Source organism: Tripterygium wilfordii, chromosome 4 (assembly GCF_013401445.1).
Source record: "Tripterygium wilfordii isolate XIE 37 chromosome 4, ASM1340144v1, whole genome shotgun sequence".
NCBI classification, from domain to species: Eukaryota; Viridiplantae; Streptophyta; class Magnoliopsida; order Celastrales; family Celastraceae; genus Tripterygium; species Tripterygium wilfordii.
In genome coordinates this window covers 3,927,697-3,947,963 of record NC_052235.1, presented here as the reverse complement: position 1 = coordinate 3,947,963, position 20,267 = coordinate 3,927,697, and the positions used below count along the sequence as shown (strand labels likewise).

General features: G+C 36.5%; 5 protein-coding genes and 1 non-coding gene across 7 annotated transcripts; 3 read left to right on the top strand and 3 right to left on the bottom strand.

Annotated features, from left to right (window-relative positions):
• Positions 1-2,456: 2,456 nt before the first annotated feature.
• Positions 2,457-2,587, bottom strand: LOC119998054. Its single transcript, XR_005468182.1, has one exon. It is a non-coding gene; the product is annotated as a small nucleolar RNA snoR77 (small nucleolar RNA).
• Positions 2,588-2,826: 239 nt separating this feature from the next.
• On the bottom strand, positions 2,827-4,037 carry LOC119996243 (transmembrane protein 230). The gene is made up of 2 exons (XM_038842806.1): positions 3,722-4,037; positions 2,827-3,238 (listed from the first exon to the last, which is right to left on the bottom strand). The coding sequence occupies exons 1-2, from the start codon at positions 3,909-3,911 to the stop codon at positions 3,117-3,119; spliced, it is 312 nt and encodes a 103-aa protein (XP_038698734.1). The 5' UTR covers positions 3,912-4,037; the 3' UTR covers positions 2,827-3,116.
• Positions 4,038-4,241: 204 nt separating this feature from the next.
• LOC119997858 lies at positions 4,242-7,879 on the top strand. The gene is made up of 4 exons (XM_038845065.1): positions 4,242-4,502; positions 4,580-4,807; positions 5,179-6,420; positions 7,170-7,879. The coding sequence occupies exons 1-4, from the start codon at positions 4,291-4,293 to the stop codon at positions 7,786-7,788; spliced, it is 2,301 nt and encodes a 766-aa protein (XP_038700993.1). The 5' UTR covers positions 4,242-4,290; the 3' UTR covers positions 7,789-7,879.
• A 2,157-nt stretch (positions 7,880-10,036) lies between these two features.
• LOC119996809 (homeobox-leucine zipper protein HOX15-like) lies at positions 10,037-11,994 on the top strand. Its single transcript, XM_038843604.1, has 4 exons — positions 10,037-10,414; positions 10,929-11,008; positions 11,124-11,279; positions 11,901-11,994. Exons 1-4 carry the CDS (start codon positions 10,037-10,039, stop codon positions 11,992-11,994), a joined length of 708 nt encoding a protein of 235 aa, XP_038699532.1.
• Positions 11,995-14,215: 2,221 nt separating this feature from the next.
• Positions 14,216-15,484, bottom strand: LOC119997495 (SKP1-like protein 1B). Its single transcript, XM_038844562.1, has 2 exons — positions 14,997-15,484; positions 14,216-14,635 (listed from the first exon to the last, which is right to left on the bottom strand). Exons 1-2 carry the CDS (start codon positions 15,288-15,290, stop codon positions 14,462-14,464), a joined length of 468 nt encoding a protein of 155 aa, XP_038700490.1. The 5' UTR covers positions 15,291-15,484; the 3' UTR covers positions 14,216-14,461.
• A 141-nt stretch (positions 15,485-15,625) lies between these two features.
• On the top strand, positions 15,626-18,721 carry LOC119995890 (60S ribosomal protein L7-2-like). 2 transcript variants are annotated; one of them, XM_038842357.1, is made up of 7 exons: positions 15,626-15,743; positions 16,017-16,203; positions 16,293-16,390; positions 16,602-16,659; positions 17,897-17,976; positions 18,060-18,162; positions 18,252-18,721. In XM_038842357.1, the coding sequence occupies exons 2-7, from the start codon at positions 16,021-16,023 to the stop codon at positions 18,465-18,467; spliced, it is 738 nt and encodes a 245-aa protein (XP_038698285.1). In that variant the 5' UTR covers positions 15,626-15,743; positions 16,017-16,020; the 3' UTR covers positions 18,468-18,721. The 2 variants fall into 2 exon arrangements, with proteins under 2 accessions (XP_038698285.1, XP_038698286.1); XM_038842358.1 differs by having other exon boundaries at positions 15,633-15,765.
• Positions 18,722-20,267: the final 1,546 nt, after the last annotated feature.

The following is a 20,267-nucleotide window of genomic DNA, read 5'->3' as shown; positions in this document are numbered from 1 at the left end:
CAGTGACCTGCAACAGATATGCTGTTGGCTTTCGCGGGGACTTGGGCCCTGCCACCATTAGCTGTCCTGTATATATGGTTAAGACTTCTCATCTATTTCTTAATTAAGACCAGCACATGATTTGTTCTCTCAACCTATCCCTTAGTACAGCTCTTGCTCTACCGCACACACTGAATAGATTGTTCCCTTGCATCGTAGTTAAAAAAAGACCATCACTGATATACATATACAATATTAAATTGCAGATACTGTCTGCATCACATTATAAATTTTTGGTTAACTTCATCTTGTCAAAACGTACACTAAGAACTTAAATATAATTACATTATTGAATAGAATAATATGAATTATATGTGTGTGTGTGTTTGGGCCTTGGGGCATAGGCTCTTTGTTGGATTTATGGCCTGATCTAAAGGTCCATGAGAGTCCATGTTTTCTGACTTTTCTCAACTGATTCAAGGAAAAAGAGATACTTTCATGTTTGGAAGCAGCCCATGCATGCTTCGGAGCTCTTACCATAATAAACAAACAAAAAATATGCATGAGAAAAATAAGCAAATGCCAAAATAAACTTAATGCTCTCTCAAGTAATCCGATCATATATAATTATCCTGCGAATAAAGATGACACTAACAATGAACAGATTTGCAGCATTAGAGCACCAGCAAGCACAAAGTTAGCAGCACATTAGCTTGTGAGATTCTTGCAGTCTAGTCTTGACGAAGAAACTGTAGGTGTATGGGTCTGTGGCTTGGATTCATATGCGTCCATGCTAGACCCCGGTAACAAATAAAACAATCAATTTTTTCTCGGAAAAAGAAATATACCTATCCTACCAGGCGGTAACATGTTCTCTTTTTTTTTTTTTTTTAAAAAAAAAGTAGTTTAGTACTCAGGCAGTAACAAACATGTTACGAATTCTATCAAGATATTCCTTCAGAAAGGAAAAAACGAAGTAACAACATATCACATCCACATTCTACAATCTACATCAATCATCATGCATCTCTGTCCACCTCTTTCAAGTTTGAAGTCCAAGCAAGTTTTGTCATGCACTGTGTTGTTTCACCTGACAATTTAACTGTGTGGTTCTCAACCACAGGAAACTTATGTTCCGAATCAAGCAATATCTAAATTAATTGATACTTTACCCCACTCTACAATGCCTAGCACCATCACTTTAGAAGTTATTCCACAGGCTTCATGGATGATCCAACTTGAAGCCATTGAGTATAACTTGAGCAAATGGCCACCTTCTGAAGTAGTCACGGGAATCCTATTTAGTTTCGACAGTCAAACGACACTACACATGGCCCCTTATTTCCCCGTTGAAGTACAGGTACATTTCTAGCCAACAGTTTTTGGCAACAATAGCCTAAGTTGGAATAAATCATAATTGCATGGTCTATAAGTCACTCCCCTTTATGATACATATTCCTTTCAGTTGTATCAACCCTATGAGAACCCAACTTTCACAAACCTAACTCAACGCCCAGGGTCAAGACCTAGAACATCATAACTTCAAGACACACTGCAGCACTGCAAGATCTAAGCCAACGTGTGTCCAACTGTCTATTTATTCGAGCACATATGCATCAGATAAGTTAATACACCAAATACAAAATATGCATGCATCTTCAGAAGAAAGCCAGAAAGGTGTTAAAATTGATATTCTCAAAAGAAAGCCAGGAACACAGATATATGGGAAAGCAAAGCATCTTCAAAGTGTACCTCCAGTACTTATTCTGATCTCTTTAAAAATGTGTAAAAGTACTTTCTGACTGGATATGAATTGCAAAACTAGAGTCAATGTTGATGATCATATTTACTGGATGTTGTGTAACTTCAGGGAGTTATTATCTTGAACTGCCATAAGCTTAGGCGTGTTTTGGTAAAATATGATGACATCATTGTATTCTAGGAGTTTTCAATGTACTAAATAAGCAATGCACAAAATTAGAAACAAATCTAAGGGCCTTCTCAATGACAAAAATGAACTGTGACGTCAAAAATACTATCATCAATTCGTTGCCATCCTTATTCAATTCCCACCTCAAATTCCCTCCTGCCTAGACTTCATTCTAACAACCAAATGGCTACCGCATGCCAACATATATTAGGAAACAAATATCTAAAAGTGCGTTATTCTTCATAGAATAACAAAAATTCTTAATTTTACAAACATGGCTCTTCAATAAACAAGATTTTAAGACAAGAATTCAATGTTACATAGATTAACTCACTCACACGCACAATATCAAAGTTCATCCAAGCTTGCAATTGTCAATTCCATTTCAAGTCATGTCATCAAAATTGCAAAAGGAGGCAATTAAAAAGTTTCTAAAAAGAAACTAAACCGTTTTAAGTACTTTTTGAACCACTAGAAAATAAGAAAATAGTTTTTTGTCCTTTTAGTGAGGGAATTCTTTTTCTCAATTAACAAAACAAAAGCAAAGGATGTATTTGGGCTTACTATACCAGCTTCAAGGAAATCAATCTCTCAGAAAGTCTGAGAAGCCCAAGTAAATTCAATATACGAGCATTCCAACACCTGCTTTGCCTAATATATACTGCAAAGTGGCTGCCTGAATCACTACTCGACAGCCAAACATCTATATTCCACAATGAACATCGAGTTATAAAACCACAAGAGACCAGGGAAATAAACTGCAACTCTTACCACATGACCAATCACAAATGTAGAACCCACAAGACTCAATAAGATCTTTGAATTATAAAAACGGTTAACAGAGTACCAAGAGTTCGCTACCTGATGAAATCTATTCAAGCACATTTGAGAGTTGTTTTTCTCACACATTGTTCATTAGCAATCTGACTATACAAATATATATCTTTTAAATGCAATTTCGATATACTTATATATATATTTGATGTATGTCTATCATCAGTCAGTTACTTAAACGTCATTCCCTTCAGTAGAAGAAATGTACACAACTCCGCATATAGTATCAGAACATCAATCATTCGGAATAGTATCAATACAAACATAACAATTCATAAAGAGCACTAGAGAGAGAGACAGTGGTAGGAAAACTGCAACTCAGAAAAGACCTGTACATGGGCAACAAGGGAACGCAAGCCTGACTGATCACTCCCTACAGAGGAGGTATATTGGAGAAAGAGAAGCCTTTATATCCTTTATAAGCATAATATGCAATCCGCGTGTAATAAAACCCAGGTATGAAAAGGACTATCCCCAGTATCGCGAAGAAAATACCTGATAAACCACAAAAACATATGAATAAACAAAGAGAATACCCAGTAAAATACCACAAAACTAAACAATCCATTGAACCAAGAAACAATCTTGCGATCAAAAAGACTAGGACACAAGAATGTCAAAACTATTACCGAACTATATTGTTATTTTCTTTGAACAATTAAAGCTCTCAGTTCAAGTTATGCTTAATTTTCTCGACTAACCCAGAAAGTAAACGAGATCAATTAAATAATGATAAAAAAAATACATATCTTCCTCGCTTGCCTAGCCAAACAACAGCTCCAAAATTTAACCGGAAAAGGCAGCAAACAGAGCACCAAACACAGGCATCATGACTAGAGAGTCCCAAATAATCCAGTTGCATGCTCTTTTCTATCAGTAATATTTTGCCCCAAAATAACCCCCAATTTTCCGAGCAACCAAAAGCGTATTGCTTAACCAAAAAAAAAAAAAAGAAACAGGGGAGTGAGAATCCCGTACCGTGACCTCGGTCACCGCCGACCCTATTGTAGGACATGATAATGCCAGAGACCATTCCGAGTGTGCCAAAGACGAGAAGACCAACGGCGAGAGCAATCTCCTTGATAGGTGGGCGATTGTTTACAGTGTAAGATGCCTCGATCATGATATCCTCGTCGGAAATCGAGAACGCGTGATCCACGTACGCCATGTTTGATCAAGAACTTCGATGGGATTTAGATCCGGTGAACAGAGATTTCTGAGTTTGGTGGCGTAGGAGCTGAACAGAGGATTTTCCAGGGAAGGACTAGGAACGCAAACAACGACTTGTTAGATTGCGTACGGGTGTAGTTATAGGCAAACTTATATCGGTGCCGCCACGTAAGTGGAAAAGTCTAGTCTACATGAAATCTAATAATAAATATTATTTGTTTTATAAACTAAGATTTGGATTTGGATCGTGGGCCGGGCCCTGCATCCATGATCATGGGCCATGGCTCCTCTCCAGGTAACCTAAAAGCGTGCGAATTAGGCTCCGAGTTCGAAGAATAGAGCGGGTGAAGCAGAGTGAGGAAAGAAACAGCGAAGGAATGAAGAGAAGACGCCGAATCCGAAAACGAAGAAGAAGAGAATTCAAAGCAACCAAAACCTTTGCTCTGTTACTGGCTTCCCTCCTCAACAAACCCTCCGATTCTAAAACCTTAATCAACCAGTGCTTAAACCAGCTTTATCGCTCGCTTCCCCAACTAAAAACCCTCCCTACTTCCTTCCTCTCCCTCCTCCCTCTCCTCCTTCACTCCGAGTACTATCAATTTCCTACTTAATTTCCTTTTCTTTAATTTTATCGTCGTATTTTAACATTTAATTCAATTTGTGTAGGGAGACCATGCGTCAAGCTGCAGGAATTGTTGGGGCGGCATCGCTGCACTCGATTGAGATGAATGAACAGATTGCTTTGGATGGTGAGATTGTCAAGGGTTTGGTGTCGGTTTTGTCTAGTTCCGATAGGGAAGCTGTTTTAGGGGCGTGCAATGCTGTTCTGGATATGTCTACTACGTCCATCGGGCGACAGCAGTTACTCGAATTCTTTGCTTTGGAAGCTCTTATGTAAGTGTTTACTTGTTTGTATTTCATGTTATTGTTTTAGCTTCCTTTAGCTTGTTCAACAGTACCAGGACCTTACTTAAGCCTTTGTTACATAATGTTTCCCAAGTGGGTTTTTTCTTTTGCTGTGAAGTAGTCTTAGTAAAAGTAAAGAAGGGGAAACTAATATGGTTGTATCCTTTCTCATTTTCTGCTAACTTGCCAATGCTGTTAGAATATCTACGTAAGTATAACTTTAAAGTAAGAATTGAATATTCATTAGAAAAGATATCATCTTATGGGGCTCTCGTGGCTACTTAAAGTAATATCTTTCTTTAATATGGTATTTAAAGTAATATCTATTGATTTGTGTACCATGACTTAACCTCCATTAGGTTTAAATTTCTTCAGGCTCCTATATCTTTGATGCTGGTATCTCTTTGCATTGAAGACCATGGAACTGTTACCAATTTCAGGATAGGATATAGAGAAGATGAACTTTCGATCTTACTTCTGGAAGCAGCGATTATTCTCATTAACGCATGCATCATTGAGAAATTGGAAAATATCCCAAGGAAGCTTTATGATTGTTTTTTGGTTTTTCTGAAAGAGCTATGGGCAAAGGTGCATAATCAAATGCTTCTTGGGAATACTTTGAAACACAGTCTAGATGGGGGTTTTCATTTAAGCGATATTAGGGCTAGTAATCTGGCAGAAAGCATTTTTAGGCTCTCTGTAAATGACAATAAACTTAGTCCATTGTCATCTGAGGCCGTTAAAAGAGGCTTTTTTGGCTTGGGCGAGTCTAGTTTTGAAACTTTCATGCTACAGCACTGGGAGGCAAAACCATTCCTTACACAAAGGCTATCAGGGTCTTTAATTGAGGACAATGATATCTTTAGCTCTGTTGCAGAATCCTTACATTTTAAGCTATCAACTCGTTGCTTTCTTTCATCCATTCTTCAAAATCTGGTTTCTTGTATGCCTATTTCTTCAGATGAAGTAGACATTTGTAGTTTCCTTAAGGGGGTGGGAAATAACCTGGGTTGTCCTGTAATCTATCAACAGGACATACGGGTAGTAAGAACCGAGAAGCACTCGAAAATAGAGGTGCATTTCTTTAGTGATGATTCAGAAGAATGCTGCCCCATGGCTTCTCATGTTTTCTCTATCAATGATATTCTTAAATGTGAAGAAGCATATAAAAAAGGTTATACAATTGCTTTGCGTGGCATGGAGTTCCGCTTCAAGAGTATTGCTGCTATTGCCGATGGATTAGCATCTTTATTTGGTCAACCTTCTGCTGGTGCCAATTTATACTTGACACCGGCCAATTCTCAGGGTTTGGCTTGTCACTATGATGATCACTGTGTGTTTGTATGCCAACTATTTGGAACTAAGAGGTGGACAGTCTCTTCTCAGCCGACCGTGCATTTACCTCGCTTGTATGATCATGTCGGCAACCTTCATGCATTAGGTGTCGAGCATTCGACAGTCCCATGTGAGCAATTCCTGGTAAGGGAGGGTGATATTTTGTATATTCCAAGAGGCTTCTCTCACAAGGCATGTACCGATGATGGTTCTGCTGAGTTTTCATTACACCTCACTTTCGGCATAGAGGTTGAACCTCCATTTGAGTATGTAATCATTTACACTTCTTTATTTTATGGGATGAGCTGGTTGTACCTTTTTGTTCTCTAATTTTTTACCTCACTATTCTTTTCTTGATAATCAAGACCCTCACATTTTAAACGGATAAGAAGGATGTGGGATTAGTTAAAGGTAGTGCCTAGCATGGAGTTCCTTGCTCCTGTTTGTTACATGTTATTGTTATTGTTATTCTTTTTTCCAGCTCAGGCTACTTAGAGAAACTAACTTTTTTGGATAGAAAAGGCGTTGAATATATTTATCATGTGAGGTAAAAAACTTTTTCCCTGTGTAAATCTGACTCATGGACATGTCTTTAGAATAGTTTGCTTTTCCATGGAATTGTGTGTTTGTGATGATCTACATCATAAATTCTATTGAGATCTACTTTAGTTTAGTATATCTAAATAGTATTACTTGTGTTATATTGCTATTCACCAAGAGGATTTATCTGGATTAAGTGAATGAACTCAATATTCAGATGTGTTTGACATGGTATCAAGTTCTTATGACTGGTGATTTTATTGGATAAAGTTGTGTTTTAAATTGTTTCCCTTAAGCTAGTCTTAGTTGGATCGATTGTTCTAGTCTTGATTTCACATTTGGCTTCATTATTTGTGAATCAAATTTTAATCGCTATGTTCTGTTGAAAATTTTAGTCAGTTTAAGCTTGGGATTTCATTGATTCTGCATGATAGCTCGTTATCCATTACAGTTTGCTTATGTCACATACTTGCAGGTGGGAGGGATTTGCTCATATTGCTCTGTATTGTTGGAATCAGACCCAAAGACCAATTCATTCTACTTCTTTGGAGTCATTGTCTGAGGTTGTACACGTCATGTCTATGAATCTGTTGCACGCTATGATTTCGTTTATTGGTGAACGTGAGACTGATCCAACCTTCAGGAAGGCTTGTTTGGCTGCTGCACTTCCTTCTGCTCTCGACACCAATGGCTGGCTTGCTTTGAACCAGAAAGCCATTTTCTGTCATTTAATTGATAAAATTAGTAAGGATTCTAGGTTTTCGGAAGTGCTCAGGAGCATGGAAGTGGCAATGCAGAAAAATGAAGATCCGTTTCAGCGAATCAGTTGGCTCCAGTTTCTCAATCCAGAGAGGGAAATCGCTGAAGAACATCGTTGGAATATAAATTTCATGGAATCTGGAGAGCTTTTCCCTATATATGTTCAAAACAAAGTCGAGGCAGAGGCTTCATTCATGAAGATAAAGTCAAAATTCTGTCGCGAGATAACGTTTGAGAATGTCATTGAGAGCTATAAGATACTGTTAGACAAGTATAAGAAGGCAAGACAGCATTATATGAATGGAATGCTTTCACTGCACTGTAAGAGTGACTAATCTTGCTACAAAAGATCTATTCATTATGTTTGTTTCATCGTTTCGATTCCATTTCCCCTCACCTTTTAGTGCCAATCACCTTCTTAGATCATATATTCCTGATTGATTTGTGATTTCAGTGGATGAGACTTTTCTGTTCAAAATCGCCATATATGGTCAGTGCTACTGTCATGCAAAAGAGATTAGCCAGATAGGTAGGTGAGTTTTCACTTCTGTGATTACTTTTTGGTTAATGATCCCCACCCCCGAATGGGCAACCTAGAATTGCAAGCTATCTTAGTTCCAAAGGCTGATGTGTTTGCCCCACTTGTAAATTTAAAAACAAGGAATTTGTGTTTGCTTGTGGAAATTATCGAGGAATTAGAGATGTAAAAGAAGACTTAAATTTTTGTGAACAATGTGGAGTCGAATTTGTTAATCCGGCGCAGCTGCGTCAAGGAAAACAATAGAAGCGTCTAACTCCTTCATGCAAGGGTGGATTTATGCGGAGCAACCGCCCCTTTTTAAAAAAAAAGTTTAATAGTAAAAAAATTTTATTGATAAATTATGTATATGGATAAATTGGATTAAGTAGGTTACTCAATATCTGTTCTCCTTACCTCAATAAAAGATTTGTTACATAATCTAGGTATCGGACAATACATTAATAAATTACGGGTCCAATTGAATAAGTAAACCCAAAAGATGAATGATCCAACAAATGATGATGATACATGTCCACATTAGCCCAATAAAATATATCATTTAATAAGGTATATTTGGTGTATCCGTTTGTGTATAAACTAGTAGCATTGACTTTACTTCTGGCAACTACATCTGTAAAGAGGGCATTTTCAACTATGAAGTTTGTGAAACAGCGATTGCGAAATTGAATGTTAACAAGTGATATATCAAAAAAATATGGGGGCGTTGATCCCGGACCTTTGCACAAAGTTTCGCCCCCCTAATATGAGAAGCTGATTCCGCCCATGCCTTCATGCATGTTCCACTTGGCTCGAGGATATAGCTCACTTGGTAGGTATAAGTAATTCAAGACTTTTTCTTCTTCTAGGCTTTATTTGGGGAGAGAGTTGAGCACAAAATTTCAAGCTTAGTTCTTGGTATTGTTTATTTTCTTTTCGATAATAGACTGTTAATTTTGAGATTGAAAACAACTTACATTAATTTCAATATCAACTTATATGAAAAATTACATTAATTAGAGGTAAAAGGTTATAGCAAATTGGCAATCTACATACGAGCAGTTTATTATTACAATAGATGTCAAGTACTAAAATAGCAATCAATTTATTAATACGATAGATGTCAAGTGGAATAGCAATCTACATATATCAATTTGGTTTCCTCACGGTCAAGTTGTGAGCAGAGTTCATTGGAAAAAATGGGACAGTTTGTGGAATATTAATTATTAATGAAGATTGAGCCGTTGCTTGCCAACTTGGGAGGAAAAAAAAAACCCATAGTTAATGAGTGTTATTAATTATTTCTTTCCAAAACAGCAATAGCATTTATGAGCTAGTACCCAAATTATGATAAGTAAAGTGAATTAATTAATTAATTAGTAGCTTCCCCCAGTTTATATAATTCATAAAAAGAAAACTACAGGCTTACAACAAATCAACCAATCATTTGCTTCCATATATACAGACTTTTTATTTAGAGACTTTAAATTTAAAAAAAAAAAAAAAAGGAGCACAGATTACTTATTCTAAAATGATTTTTTTTTTGTGATTGGACTTTTTTTTTTTTGAAGCTCTAATCAAGAACACAACCCAATTACATACATTGAACAGAACTAATTTGAGGATAAGTAGTGTATATAGAATAGGAAACTGTTTGGAAATAATAATAATAATTAAATGGTCCAAATGGGATCACCTTTAATTGATTAACCATAGATATTAACAAAGTCAAAACTTGGCCTAAAGCATTAACATAAAATGTTTTATTTATTTATTTATTTTGGTTTCCTTTAAGGAGTCACAAATCCTAACGCATATGCCTTGAATTCTCTTATTCATATCACATACACTAGTTGTCATTACTATATTGTTTTTTTGTGTATATACACACACACACACAGACACATATACATATATACACACCAACCCAATTAAAAGCATATTCTTATAACTGATTGAATCCCATTTAACTCTGAAAAAGATCTTCCCTTCATCCCTAACTTCCCATTTATACTCATTATACAATCTCTCTCTCTCTCTCTATATATATATATATATAGGGACAAATGAAGAAAATGATCAACATGATGGGAGAGGAAGAAGAAGATTTGAGCAACACAAGACTTGATCTTGGATTGGGATTGGGTGGTGGTGATTATGTGGCAAGGCATGAGAGGGCGAAGAAGACGGTGTGTTTGGATCTCTCATTTAGCCTCTCCCCAAAAGTTGAACCCAATATTGTTAACTTAGATGATAAGGCAGTAGGAGGGTCAAGTAGTTTGATCAATCTAATTGAAGAAGAACAAGAAGAAGAGCATGACTACTCAAACAACAAGATCACTAGTTGTAGTCTTAACAACAATGAGAGGAAAAAACTGAGGCTTTCAAGAGAGCAATCTAGTTTGCTTGAAGGCACCTTCAAACTCCATACCACTCTCAATCCGGTAAACCCTAATTTTCATTCATCTCTCTCTCTATCTCTCTCTCTCTACATATATATATATATCATCTATCATTCTCTTTTAGTTTCTTCTCAGTTTTTTTTTTAATTTTAAATTTTGAATGTCGAGGTCTCTTGTTTAATATAAGCAACAAGTACTAATAGTAGGAGGTCGTGGGTTCGATACTTCAATTATTTTCTCATCTTCTTATAGGTCGGATAGTTATTTGGTGCGATCTAGACGGGAAACTATTTTTGCCCAAGAAAATATTAATTTGGGGCAAAAGACTTCAACAAGTTTAATTGCATGAAGAGATATTTCAAAGCAAGAACAAATTAACATTTTTATCTATTGCAATCTAGTCATTTTATGTTATCAAACAAACATTGGTATTGCAATATTGTGCTAGTACTTATTATAATATAGTATTTTGTAGTAGTGAATTTTTAATTGAATTTATGAGAGTTAAGACTACATAATTAAGGAGTTAATGATATATGTAAAAGAATCAATGCAGGCACAAAAGCATGCATTAGCAGAGCAATTAAACTTAAAACCAAGACAAGTTGAAGTTTGGTTTCAGAACAGGAGGGCGAGGTACACATACATATATATATATATATATATATAGATAATAATGTTGACAATATTTATGTTATTGCTGTTATTTTTGTAAAAAATATATAATAGCAATGTGTGTTTGGGTGTGCAGGACGAAATTGAAGCAAACAGAGGTAGACTGTGAATTCTTGAAAAAATGCTGTGAAAGTTTAAGTGATGAGAACAGAAGACTCAAGAGAGAATTACAAGAATTATACATTCAACTCCCTCAGCAGCCTGCAACCTGCACTTCCTGCCAAAGGAACCGGTGCCGTTTTAACCAATAAATCTAAAATCAATGCACTATTAATTTAGTGTGTTTGATTAGATGAAAAAGAAATTCTAAGTTAGAACTAAAAATAAAGTGTTCAATATATGTATTATGTATAGGTAGGAAAATAAATTCTACCCACAAAGTTGATCAGGCACTACTCTCTCTCTCTCTCTCTCTCTCTCTCTCTATATATATATATATATATATATATATGTATATGTATATATATGTGTCTTTCAACAAAGTTTTGATTAGATGATAAGGTCCCTAGTCTATAAAACTCTCCTAATTAATTACTAATTATATATCTGTTTATCTTTCCAATTCATATATTGTGATCATATCATTAATGAATATGCTTTATATTGGCATATAGCTAATTAGATGACGCAAGTAGGATGACGAAAACAATGAATTTTGGTAAAAAAAAAGGTTACTTTTGACTTTTGAGGGTGTGATTGATAGAATGGTTTGCTGGAATTTGGTCGGTGAGGGTGAGGATTGGGTTGGGTAGGGCTGTAACAACTTAGCTCTTGCTCGACTCATTTAGTTATCGAGCTTCATGAATTTTGTTTAAGCTTGTTTGCTTTTCTTAATAAACTCGTTCATGAGCAGTTTGTCGAATGCTTGGTTCGGTTTTAGCCCTAGGTTGGTGCTTGGGAAGGGTAAGACTCCAATCCCTCCATGTGAAATTTCTCCTCCCAATTAAGATTTTCCAACCCTCCCTAAATTACCTCTAAACCTTGTCATTGTTTAAAAAAAAAAGGTTACCTTGATTTTTAGGCTATAATTACAGTTATGATAAGGATCCAAGCAGTTGGTGTCTCAGTTATCCCAACTGTTGAGTATTAGACACATGATTTCACGTGTATTATGTGGAGCCCATAAATTCACTTAGATCCTAAAGCGTCCAACTCAATAACTGGGATATCAAATTTCTCGATATAATTAAGAGAGTGGTTTGTGATGGGGGGTTTGCCAAAATATGACATCAGCCATTGAGAAAGTTTTGCCTCGTGAAGCTTTCCACAGATCAAAGGTTTCGAACCTCTCAAATAAGGGAGTTTGCCATGGTTGGACTGGAACAATACCTCCACAGGAATACTCCTCTGAAACAAATATTTTCAAATTAAAAATCCTCTCTCTCCCATTCCCATCTCTTCTCCTAAAACTCTCACCTCCTCAACGTTCTACAAGCTTTAATTAGATTGATTGATTGATAAGCTTACCCTCTAAACCCTGTCATTGTTCTTGGTTAATGCTAATTCTGCCCCTATATTATCACGTGGTAGAAAGTACTCATTAATTAAGCTTGTGTTTTCTGTTTAGTTGGATATATAGAATGAGCCACTGCCTCTATACCCTTGGTTTTCTATCTTACAACCATGTTATGGAATAGCTTGTTAATTAAACCTTTTTTTTCTTTCCCTTTGTCATGATAGAGTCGCTCATTCTCTACCAAAATATGTCATTGATTATAGGTTGGTTTACCAATCATACTACGTGTGGATGCAAAAAACTGACGAATCACACGTCAACTACTAAGAGGGTTGGTAGATGCAGCCTCCGTGAATCCTGCAAAAACAAAGGAAGAGGGCAGCCCCTGACACACTAACGCTCAAATGCTCAAGGAGTTCTAATAATATTAGCGATTTTCAATTGTAATACGTACCTTGAGTTAGCCTTTATATAGAGCGATTTCCAATTGTAATACGTACCTTGAGTTAGCCTTTATATAGGGGTAAGGTGATGAGATAAAGCTTTATATAGAGGTTAGGTGATGAGATAAAACTTTATATAGGGGTTGATAGGTGATGAGATAAAGCCTTTCTCTCGTTGTTGATATCACCCTCCCTGGGGTGTTGTGATAGGATCAAACGTGTTGATTCTAATCTCTTGACGTCCTTGGACGTTAGCTTAGCATAGTTGGGATTTTCTTTGGATGCTGGGAATTCTTTCTTTCCCAACCCTATAAATTATCTTGACTTCCAAGCTGAGTCATTTATTCGGCTTCTTCCAGGAAGCTTCAGTGCATAAATTAACATGTTGACTAGGCATGGCTTATTTTTAGCATGTGCGTTAACTAACATGGTGACTAGGCATGACTTATTTTTCTCAAACAAACAATAGAAGTCACAAGATAGTTCATAATGAACAGGAAAATAAAACCATCAATCAAGCCTAGGCTAATCTCAAACAAACTAACATATATAATTAAACATCTTATCAAGCAACTTGTTTTCAAAACAAATACTTCTCACAAAACTACATATTATTACTGACCCCGGAGTGTGAATAATGATCGAGTTGTCTGCTCTGCATTACTAAGAGCTTAAAGACCTGCATCAGTTCTGCAACAATGAAACCAACACCATTACGACTTTAGATACAGACAATCATGAAGTAAATATCCACAACAAAGTTAAAATTATCAAGCATTGAGTGTAGCAAGCCTATACAGTTTTTCAAGAATGTAGACACAAAGTCCAATAATGTAACTGAAATATTAACAGCAAAACATCTGCAGACAATTAGCAAAAGCAATAACCACATTGAGAACCATTCTGAATTTACTCAAGCACTTAGTGGGCTAAAGCCAACTCTTTCTCTCTTCCCAGAATGCCAGCAACAGGACTTCCCCTTGAATAACTACTGCACTGAAGGATGAAGGACGTCTTCTTCTCCATTGAATTATTAATGCACTAAAACTGTAATGTCCGATTTGAAGTCCAATAGAAAGCACTACTCTCTAAAAAACACACACTGTTTAGCAGCTGTTGCACATGTTCTTGCAGCTGTTGCACAAGGCAGAGCTGCTTGTTGGCTTTCCACTATAGACAGTCAGAACCGTCGAAAATACCATGGCACACATAAAAATTGCCTGAAGAGTGCTAATATTGAATGAAACATAGGGTCGCATAGATCAATTGTAATGCAAAGATTGGACAAAAATAAATAGAAACCAAAAGATTATTCAAAAACAAAAAAGAAAAAATAAGATGAACAGAGCTAGGGAAACATCCTCAAACCCTTAAAAAACCCAGAATCCGGAAACATGACAAGAATTTCAACTAAAGAATAAAACTTTCTTGAGAAAAACTATTTCCTAATAGAAAAACCTATAGGAAACTGATAAGTAAATTGTAGTGGTAAGAACTTCATCACTATTAAGAGTTTTATTCGAATGCCCACTGGTTCTCTCTGCGAATCTCCGCCTCCTCTTCCGGGGTAAAATCATTCTTGATGTTGAAATTCTTCCTGATCTCCTCTGGAGTCTTTCCCTTAATCATATCCGCCACTGTCTGGCAAGTAAGCTCCAGCAGCCCCTTTACGTTCAGATAATTTGCAGCCTTAAATATAATACGATAGAAACACAGTTGTCAAAACTCAGGATAACAGAACATCTATAACTTCTTCAATAACAAAGACAGAAAAATCCCAATACTGTCTGTACCGATCAGCTTGTATACTCAATTAACATCAAAACTAAAGAAGCCTGCTTTCCCACATAATCAAATATCTAAAATCCTCTAATCTCATCAAATATGGTCTAAATTCCCTTATTCAATAACAAATACCAAAACGAAGAACTACCCATTATCAAGAAACGGAAGAAAAAACCCTATTTTCCCACAAAAATAATGTTACCGCATCGCATATCTGATCGATTTTAATTAATGCAAATAAAATAAAGAACATGAGAAAACGTACCTGCATGAGATCGAAGTGCGTGCACAGGTCGACTTTCATGAACTCGGTATTCCAGGCCCTAAGTTCATCGTTGGAGACGCGACCGTCAGCAGACTTGGACTCGAGCTGCTTTTTGCAGTATTCGATGACCTTGGCCAGAATCTTGCTTGTCACGTTAGGAGTAGGGATGCCTCCTTCGGAAACACCGTCCTCGATCATATGCTTGATTGTCTGAGCCTCCTCTGCCACCGTCTCGTCCACCTCAAACGTCTCTCCATCGGAACTGATCAGCCTGATCTTGTTTGATGAGGCCATCGTTCCTCAAACACCAAATCGCAACTCTCTGTTTCTCTCAAAGGCTCTGAAGACTTGAAAGAATTGTGACCGTGAGAACCCTTGCTTTTGGTATATATATATCCTCATACATTATATATATATATATAGTTAATTGAGAAACCTTGTCCTTCTCGGAGGATGGGAGCTTTTGGGTTGAGGCGGTGTCATCGTCAAATCGTAAATTCTTAAAACAGAGGGAAAGATTTGACCAAAATCAGAGAGTAAAACCCAAAAAAGGATAAAATAGTAATTTAATTAAATGGACGGTGCAGATCAATTATCCAAATGCTAAACAACATTGACCGTTCGATAACTCGAGCCATTCAACAGGATCTTACAAAACCCTAATGCATCGCAACTACTTAAATCTCTCTACCAGAGCCGCTGCACTCGACAGTCTCCTTGGCCGACGACTGATTTGATTTCTTCAAGGTTTCGAATATCAACCCATCTCGTAAATTCTCAATATTTCCTTCTCTTCTCCACTATGTTTCTTGGTTTCTGCAATTCTTGTTGCTTTTCTTGTTTTTATGAATCAATGAACTCTATAGGTTTTTGTATTCTGCCATCTCTCTACTTTGTATGAGTATTTGCATCTCTTGAAATTAAGAAAATTACAGTAATGGCTATTATATCTTTATTTTTTGTAGAAAATGATAGGGATCTTGTTGATGTTAACGAATTTCTTTGTGTATTTTTGGTCAGGGAGATGGGTGAGGAAGTGAAGGGAGCAGTTGTGGTTCCAGAGTCGGTGTTGAAGAAGAGGAAAAGAGAAGAAGAATGGGCTCTTGCTAAGAAACAAGATCAGGAAGTTCAGAAGAAGAAGGCAGCTGAGAAGCGCAGGTTGATTTTCAGCAGAGCTATGACGTATTCGAAGGAGTATGATGAGGAGGTGTACTCAATAAATTCTAGAGCTTTTAAGTATTTTACTTGATGGTATTTTTCAAGTTTCTGACTGATCTGTATTTCTTTTTGTCTCAGCAAAAGAAGTTGATTCAATTGAAGCGTGAGGCGAAATTGAAGGGAGGGTTCTATGTCAACCCAGAAGCCAAGCTGCTGTTCATCGTTAGGATTCGCGGGTATGCCTTTTTTGTTATTGGTTTAGGTTAGAGTTGCAGGTCACATCTCAATTCCTGCAAACATCCTGCCTGTCCCCTGCCCGCCCTACCGGGAGGCTTGTGCACAGGAGTTGTTTACCTTTTACCTGTGTTATTGGTCTTTTCTTTGTTTTTATTTGCTGTTGGAGTATGATGTGTGATAATGATTGATTTTGCACAATTTCAATTTCAGTATCAATGCAATGCACCCAAAGACCAGGACAATTTTGCAGCTTCTGCGTTTGAGACAGGTAAAGCCTATCAAGAAAAAAACTTCACTTGTAGTTTTACCTTTTGGTGTTTTGTTTGTGTTAACCTCTGTGCTAATTTTAGGTTGTTTATTCAAACTGTAACTCTACATCTTTATTTATATTGGGTAAACAAAGGAAAAAGGTGGCCATGCTGCCAGAAGGTTACCCAATATGTGCTCCTCCATGAAAATATGGGTTTATTTCTGCTCTGTGCAAGTTTCTCGTCAGTTTAGGGGATTGAAATGAAATTTTAAATGTCTTCATTCATGTTAGCTACTTAACTATATTTTTTCCCTATGAGCAATGCCTCCCAGTTCAAGTTGACATTTCAAACTACTGTTAATTTGAGTTAGCTTTTTTTGTGAACATGCACAATCCTTGAGAGAATTTATTGTTTACAATGCCTACTGGTTTTATATTATTTTCCGTGCTAATACCACATGATGTGAGAGTTGAGAGTACTTATTGAGGAATTCTTTGTGATGCAATGATGCATATTTTTCATGTCGATACCAAGTGAGAATTCCCCCCAGGCTATTGTGTGTGTTCTGTCCCTTGAGTTTGTCCTACTACCTGTCAACGACTGTGGTTGACCTTTTGGAAATCCCTTGAAACTGTATTGCTATAGTCTTGTGTATGCTTAGAGGTTTTTTTTTTTTTTTCTTGTGTTTATTGCTCAGTCTCAGACTGCAATTACCCCAAGCTGTTACCAAGATTTGACTTGTTTGAGTTCTGGCTGTGTTTGAGCACACAGTTATACAATGATTTGCACAGCGTGAAAAGCATACAAGCTGCTTAACATATATTTGTATAATCAATATAAAGAATGTAACAATTATGTACTTTTATACGGGTATTATTTTGTTGTCTTTTTAGATAGCCTAACCCAATCATATTTGTTCTTGGCCGTTAGATGTTTTAATCAGTTCATATTTTTATTCTTGTTGAGCCTGATTATGTCCAAACTTCGCTAGGTTAAAATGTTATTATTTGATCCATTCTTCATAAACCTGCACCTATTTTTCGTTCTTCTTAAACTTGAACCTATTTTTCATTCTTCTTTCGTACTTTCTTGAAGGTGCCTAGTCTTGTACATGTTCTTTCTTTTTCAATAGTATAAATCTATCTTTTTGCTCTTCTCATTGATCTTTCTAAGCTTCATTTTTGTGGGTTGTTTTTATGTGAAATGTAGTGTGTTAATTGGACATTTCTTTCTTTCTTTCTTTCTTGGTTCCAGATTTTCAATGGTGTTTTTCTGAAAGTAAACAAGGCAACCATGAATATGCTGCACAGGGTTGAGCCCTATGTGACCTATGGGTATGTGATTATGGTAGATGTATAGTATACCCAAGGTTCATATACTTCAATTTTTACAACGATCGTGATATAAATGGTTTCAGTTATCCAAACTTGAAGAGTGTCAGGGAATTGATTTACAAGAGAGGTTACGGGAAAGTAAACAAGCAGAGAATTGCTTTGACTGACAACTCGATAATTGAACAGGTAATTGTTGCAAGTATGTTTAAGCAAATAGCTGATTTTTATGGAGTCTGTTTGTTTAGATGGCAATAATTCCTTTGTTTTAATTGCAGGTCTTGGGCAAGTATGGAATCATCTGTATGGAAGATCTCATTCATGAAATCATGACTGTTGGGCCCCATTTTAAGGAGGCTAACAACTTCCTATGGCCCATCCAGTTGAAGGCACCTCTTGGTGGTTTGAAGAAGAAAAGAAATCACTATGTTGAAGGTGGTGATGCAGGGAACCGTGAAGATTATATCAATGAGCTTATCAGGAGGATGAACTAGATTTCTGTGGTGCCATTATTAGTCTGCTACTTGACGTACCGAGTTGTTTGCTGTTCTAATTTTTATCAGACATTTGTTTCTTTTCTGGATAGAGTAATCCAAGTTGATTGGCAGTTATGTTTCTTTGACATGGTTTCTGACTATCTTTTTGTTCAATACTTGGCTTATATTTTGCTCTCTCTGAATGTGTTTGCCCTGCCACTGGATACACTACTATTTTCGTTAGGTTTAATTACAGATGAGTTTTCAGAGCATTTTTGTCTACATGATTCTGGGCACATTTTAGTTGATGGTTGTGTGGATTTGAATCAAAACCAACTTGAAGTTGCTTGTTTTGGATTTTGAAAAGATTTGTTCTGAACCCTCACGGTCTTACCTGTTATCTTTAAATTTACCGTCACATCTGGATAAATTTACTCGAATCTTGACAGAGTGAGAGCCAGAGTTCCATGACCAATGAAGTCTTCTACTGATCTACTCTCACGGCATAATTGTGAAATGATGATGATTTTTTTTATGGACTGGTTATGAAATTTCTTTCTGGTTGGCCTTTGCCTTCATTTGAGTTGGTCACAACTTGAATAAATGGTCTTACACATTTGACATTTTTTATTTTTTTCTCCACCCTGATAATCCAATGGAACTTGGTAGAATTTATATTTGTTGGGATTTGATGATGATAATCATAACCAAATCATTCCACTCCACCATCTCTAAAAACCTTTTGAGATTTGACTTCTCCCAGAGCAGCACTGGTCTCTCTTAAAAGGTGAAATACCAAATTGAAGCAAGTGATGCAGAACAACAGGAAACACAAAACATAAAGTTACAAACTATTGAATTCAATATGGCAGCTGCTGCCCAAAGAGGCATTAATAAAGTCTTGTCACCCCAAAAGGTTTTGGCATTTAAGTTCCTTCTGACATGAATTCAATTCCCTTTTAGACATTCAGAAAACACATCCCATCAATGCATAACAACAACTTTTCTTAAACCACAATTTCCTGCAGCTCTTGCTCATGTCTGCTTCACATGGTTACCATTTAAAGTTTTAAACGGAACATCATCTTCAAGAATTGTAAATGAAGAACAGAAAACAAACCAAAACGAAAACGGTTTATCTTAAACTTTCTTAGATTTCAAAATCATCTCAGTCAAAGAAAAGCTTGGTCCCTACAACCTCAAGCCATGCACATGAAAGCATATAAAGAAAACAAAGAAAGCAAGGATTTTTTCTCAGAGAAAATCTATATCTTCTACTCTGAATGAACATTACATAATACATATGAAGAAGCATCATATATAAAGAAGATTAATCTTTATCTTCTTCTCTACCTGTTGTGCAAGGGATTGGGACCAGTAGGGATAAGTCTCTTGTCATCCAAATTGCTGCATTTGTTCTCAGTAGTACTAGACAAGTAGTAGTGGTTGCAATTGTTGGTCTCATTGGAACCACTACTACTAATCTTTTCCTTGACAGCATCAACTGGATAGAAAAAGGTCTTCTTTGACACTGCATTTGACCCAAAACTCCCCAAAATCAAGAGGCAGCATGCCACAAAGATTAGAACGACCAATCTCATATTGCAACCACCACCACCACTTCACTCTCAAACCAAAATTAACTCAAAAGAAGAGAGACCCACCAGAGTTTTTATACTGGAAAAGTTAGGGGAGATAGAGAGGCAAAAGGAATAGGGATGTTGTTGAGAGAGAAAATTCAAAGATGGGTAATACAACTAGATGGAGTTAAGGACCATCTTAACCATGGTGTACCTAGGATATACAGTAAAAAGGATT

Coding starts and splice junctions, on each gene's coding strand:
- LOC119997495 (XM_038844562.1), bottom strand. CDS start 15,290: ATGGCCTCATCAAACAAGATCAGGCTGATCAGTTCCGATGGAGAGACG. Junction 14,636..14,996: donor CGCACTTCGATCTCATGCAG/GTACGTTTTCTC, acceptor ATTATATTTAAG/GCTGCAAATTATCTGAACGT.
- LOC119996809 (XM_038843604.1), top strand. CDS start 10,037: ATGAAGAAAATGATCAACATGATGGGAGAGGAAGAAGAAGATTTGAGC. Junction 10,415..10,928: donor TCCATACCACTCTCAATCCG/GTAAACCCTAAT, acceptor GAATCAATGCAG/GCACAAAAGCATGCATTAGC. Junction 11,009..11,123: donor TTTCAGAACAGGAGGGCGAG/GTACACATACAT, acceptor TTGGGTGTGCAG/GACGAAATTGAAGCAAACAG.
- LOC119995890 (XM_038842357.1), top strand. CDS start 16,021: ATGGGTGAGGAAGTGAAGGGAGCAGTTGTGGTTCCAGAGTCGGTGTTG. Junction 16,660..17,896: donor AGCTTCTGCGTTTGAGACAG/GTAAAGCCTATC, acceptor TCTTGGTTCCAG/ATTTTCAATGGTGTTTTTCT. Junction 17,977..18,059: donor GAGCCCTATGTGACCTATGG/GTATGTGATTAT, acceptor AAATGGTTTCAG/TTATCCAAACTTGAAGAGTG.
- LOC119997858 (XM_038845065.1), top strand. CDS start 4,291: ATGAAGAGAAGACGCCGAATCCGAAAACGAAGAAGAAGAGAATTCAAA. Junction 4,808..5,178: donor TTTGCTTTGGAAGCTCTTAT/GTAAGTGTTTAC, acceptor AACCTCCATTAG/GTTTAAATTTCTTCAGGCTC. Junction 6,421..7,169: donor GAGGTTGAACCTCCATTTGA/GTATGTAATCAT, acceptor ACATACTTGCAG/GTGGGAGGGATTTGCTCATA.
- LOC119996243 (XM_038842806.1), bottom strand. CDS start 3,911: ATGGCGTACGTGGATCACGCGTTCTCGATTTCCGACGAGGATATCATG. Junction 3,239..3,721: donor CGGCGGTGACCGAGGTCACG/GTACGGGATTCT, acceptor GTGGTTTATCAG/GTATTTTCTTCGCGATACTG.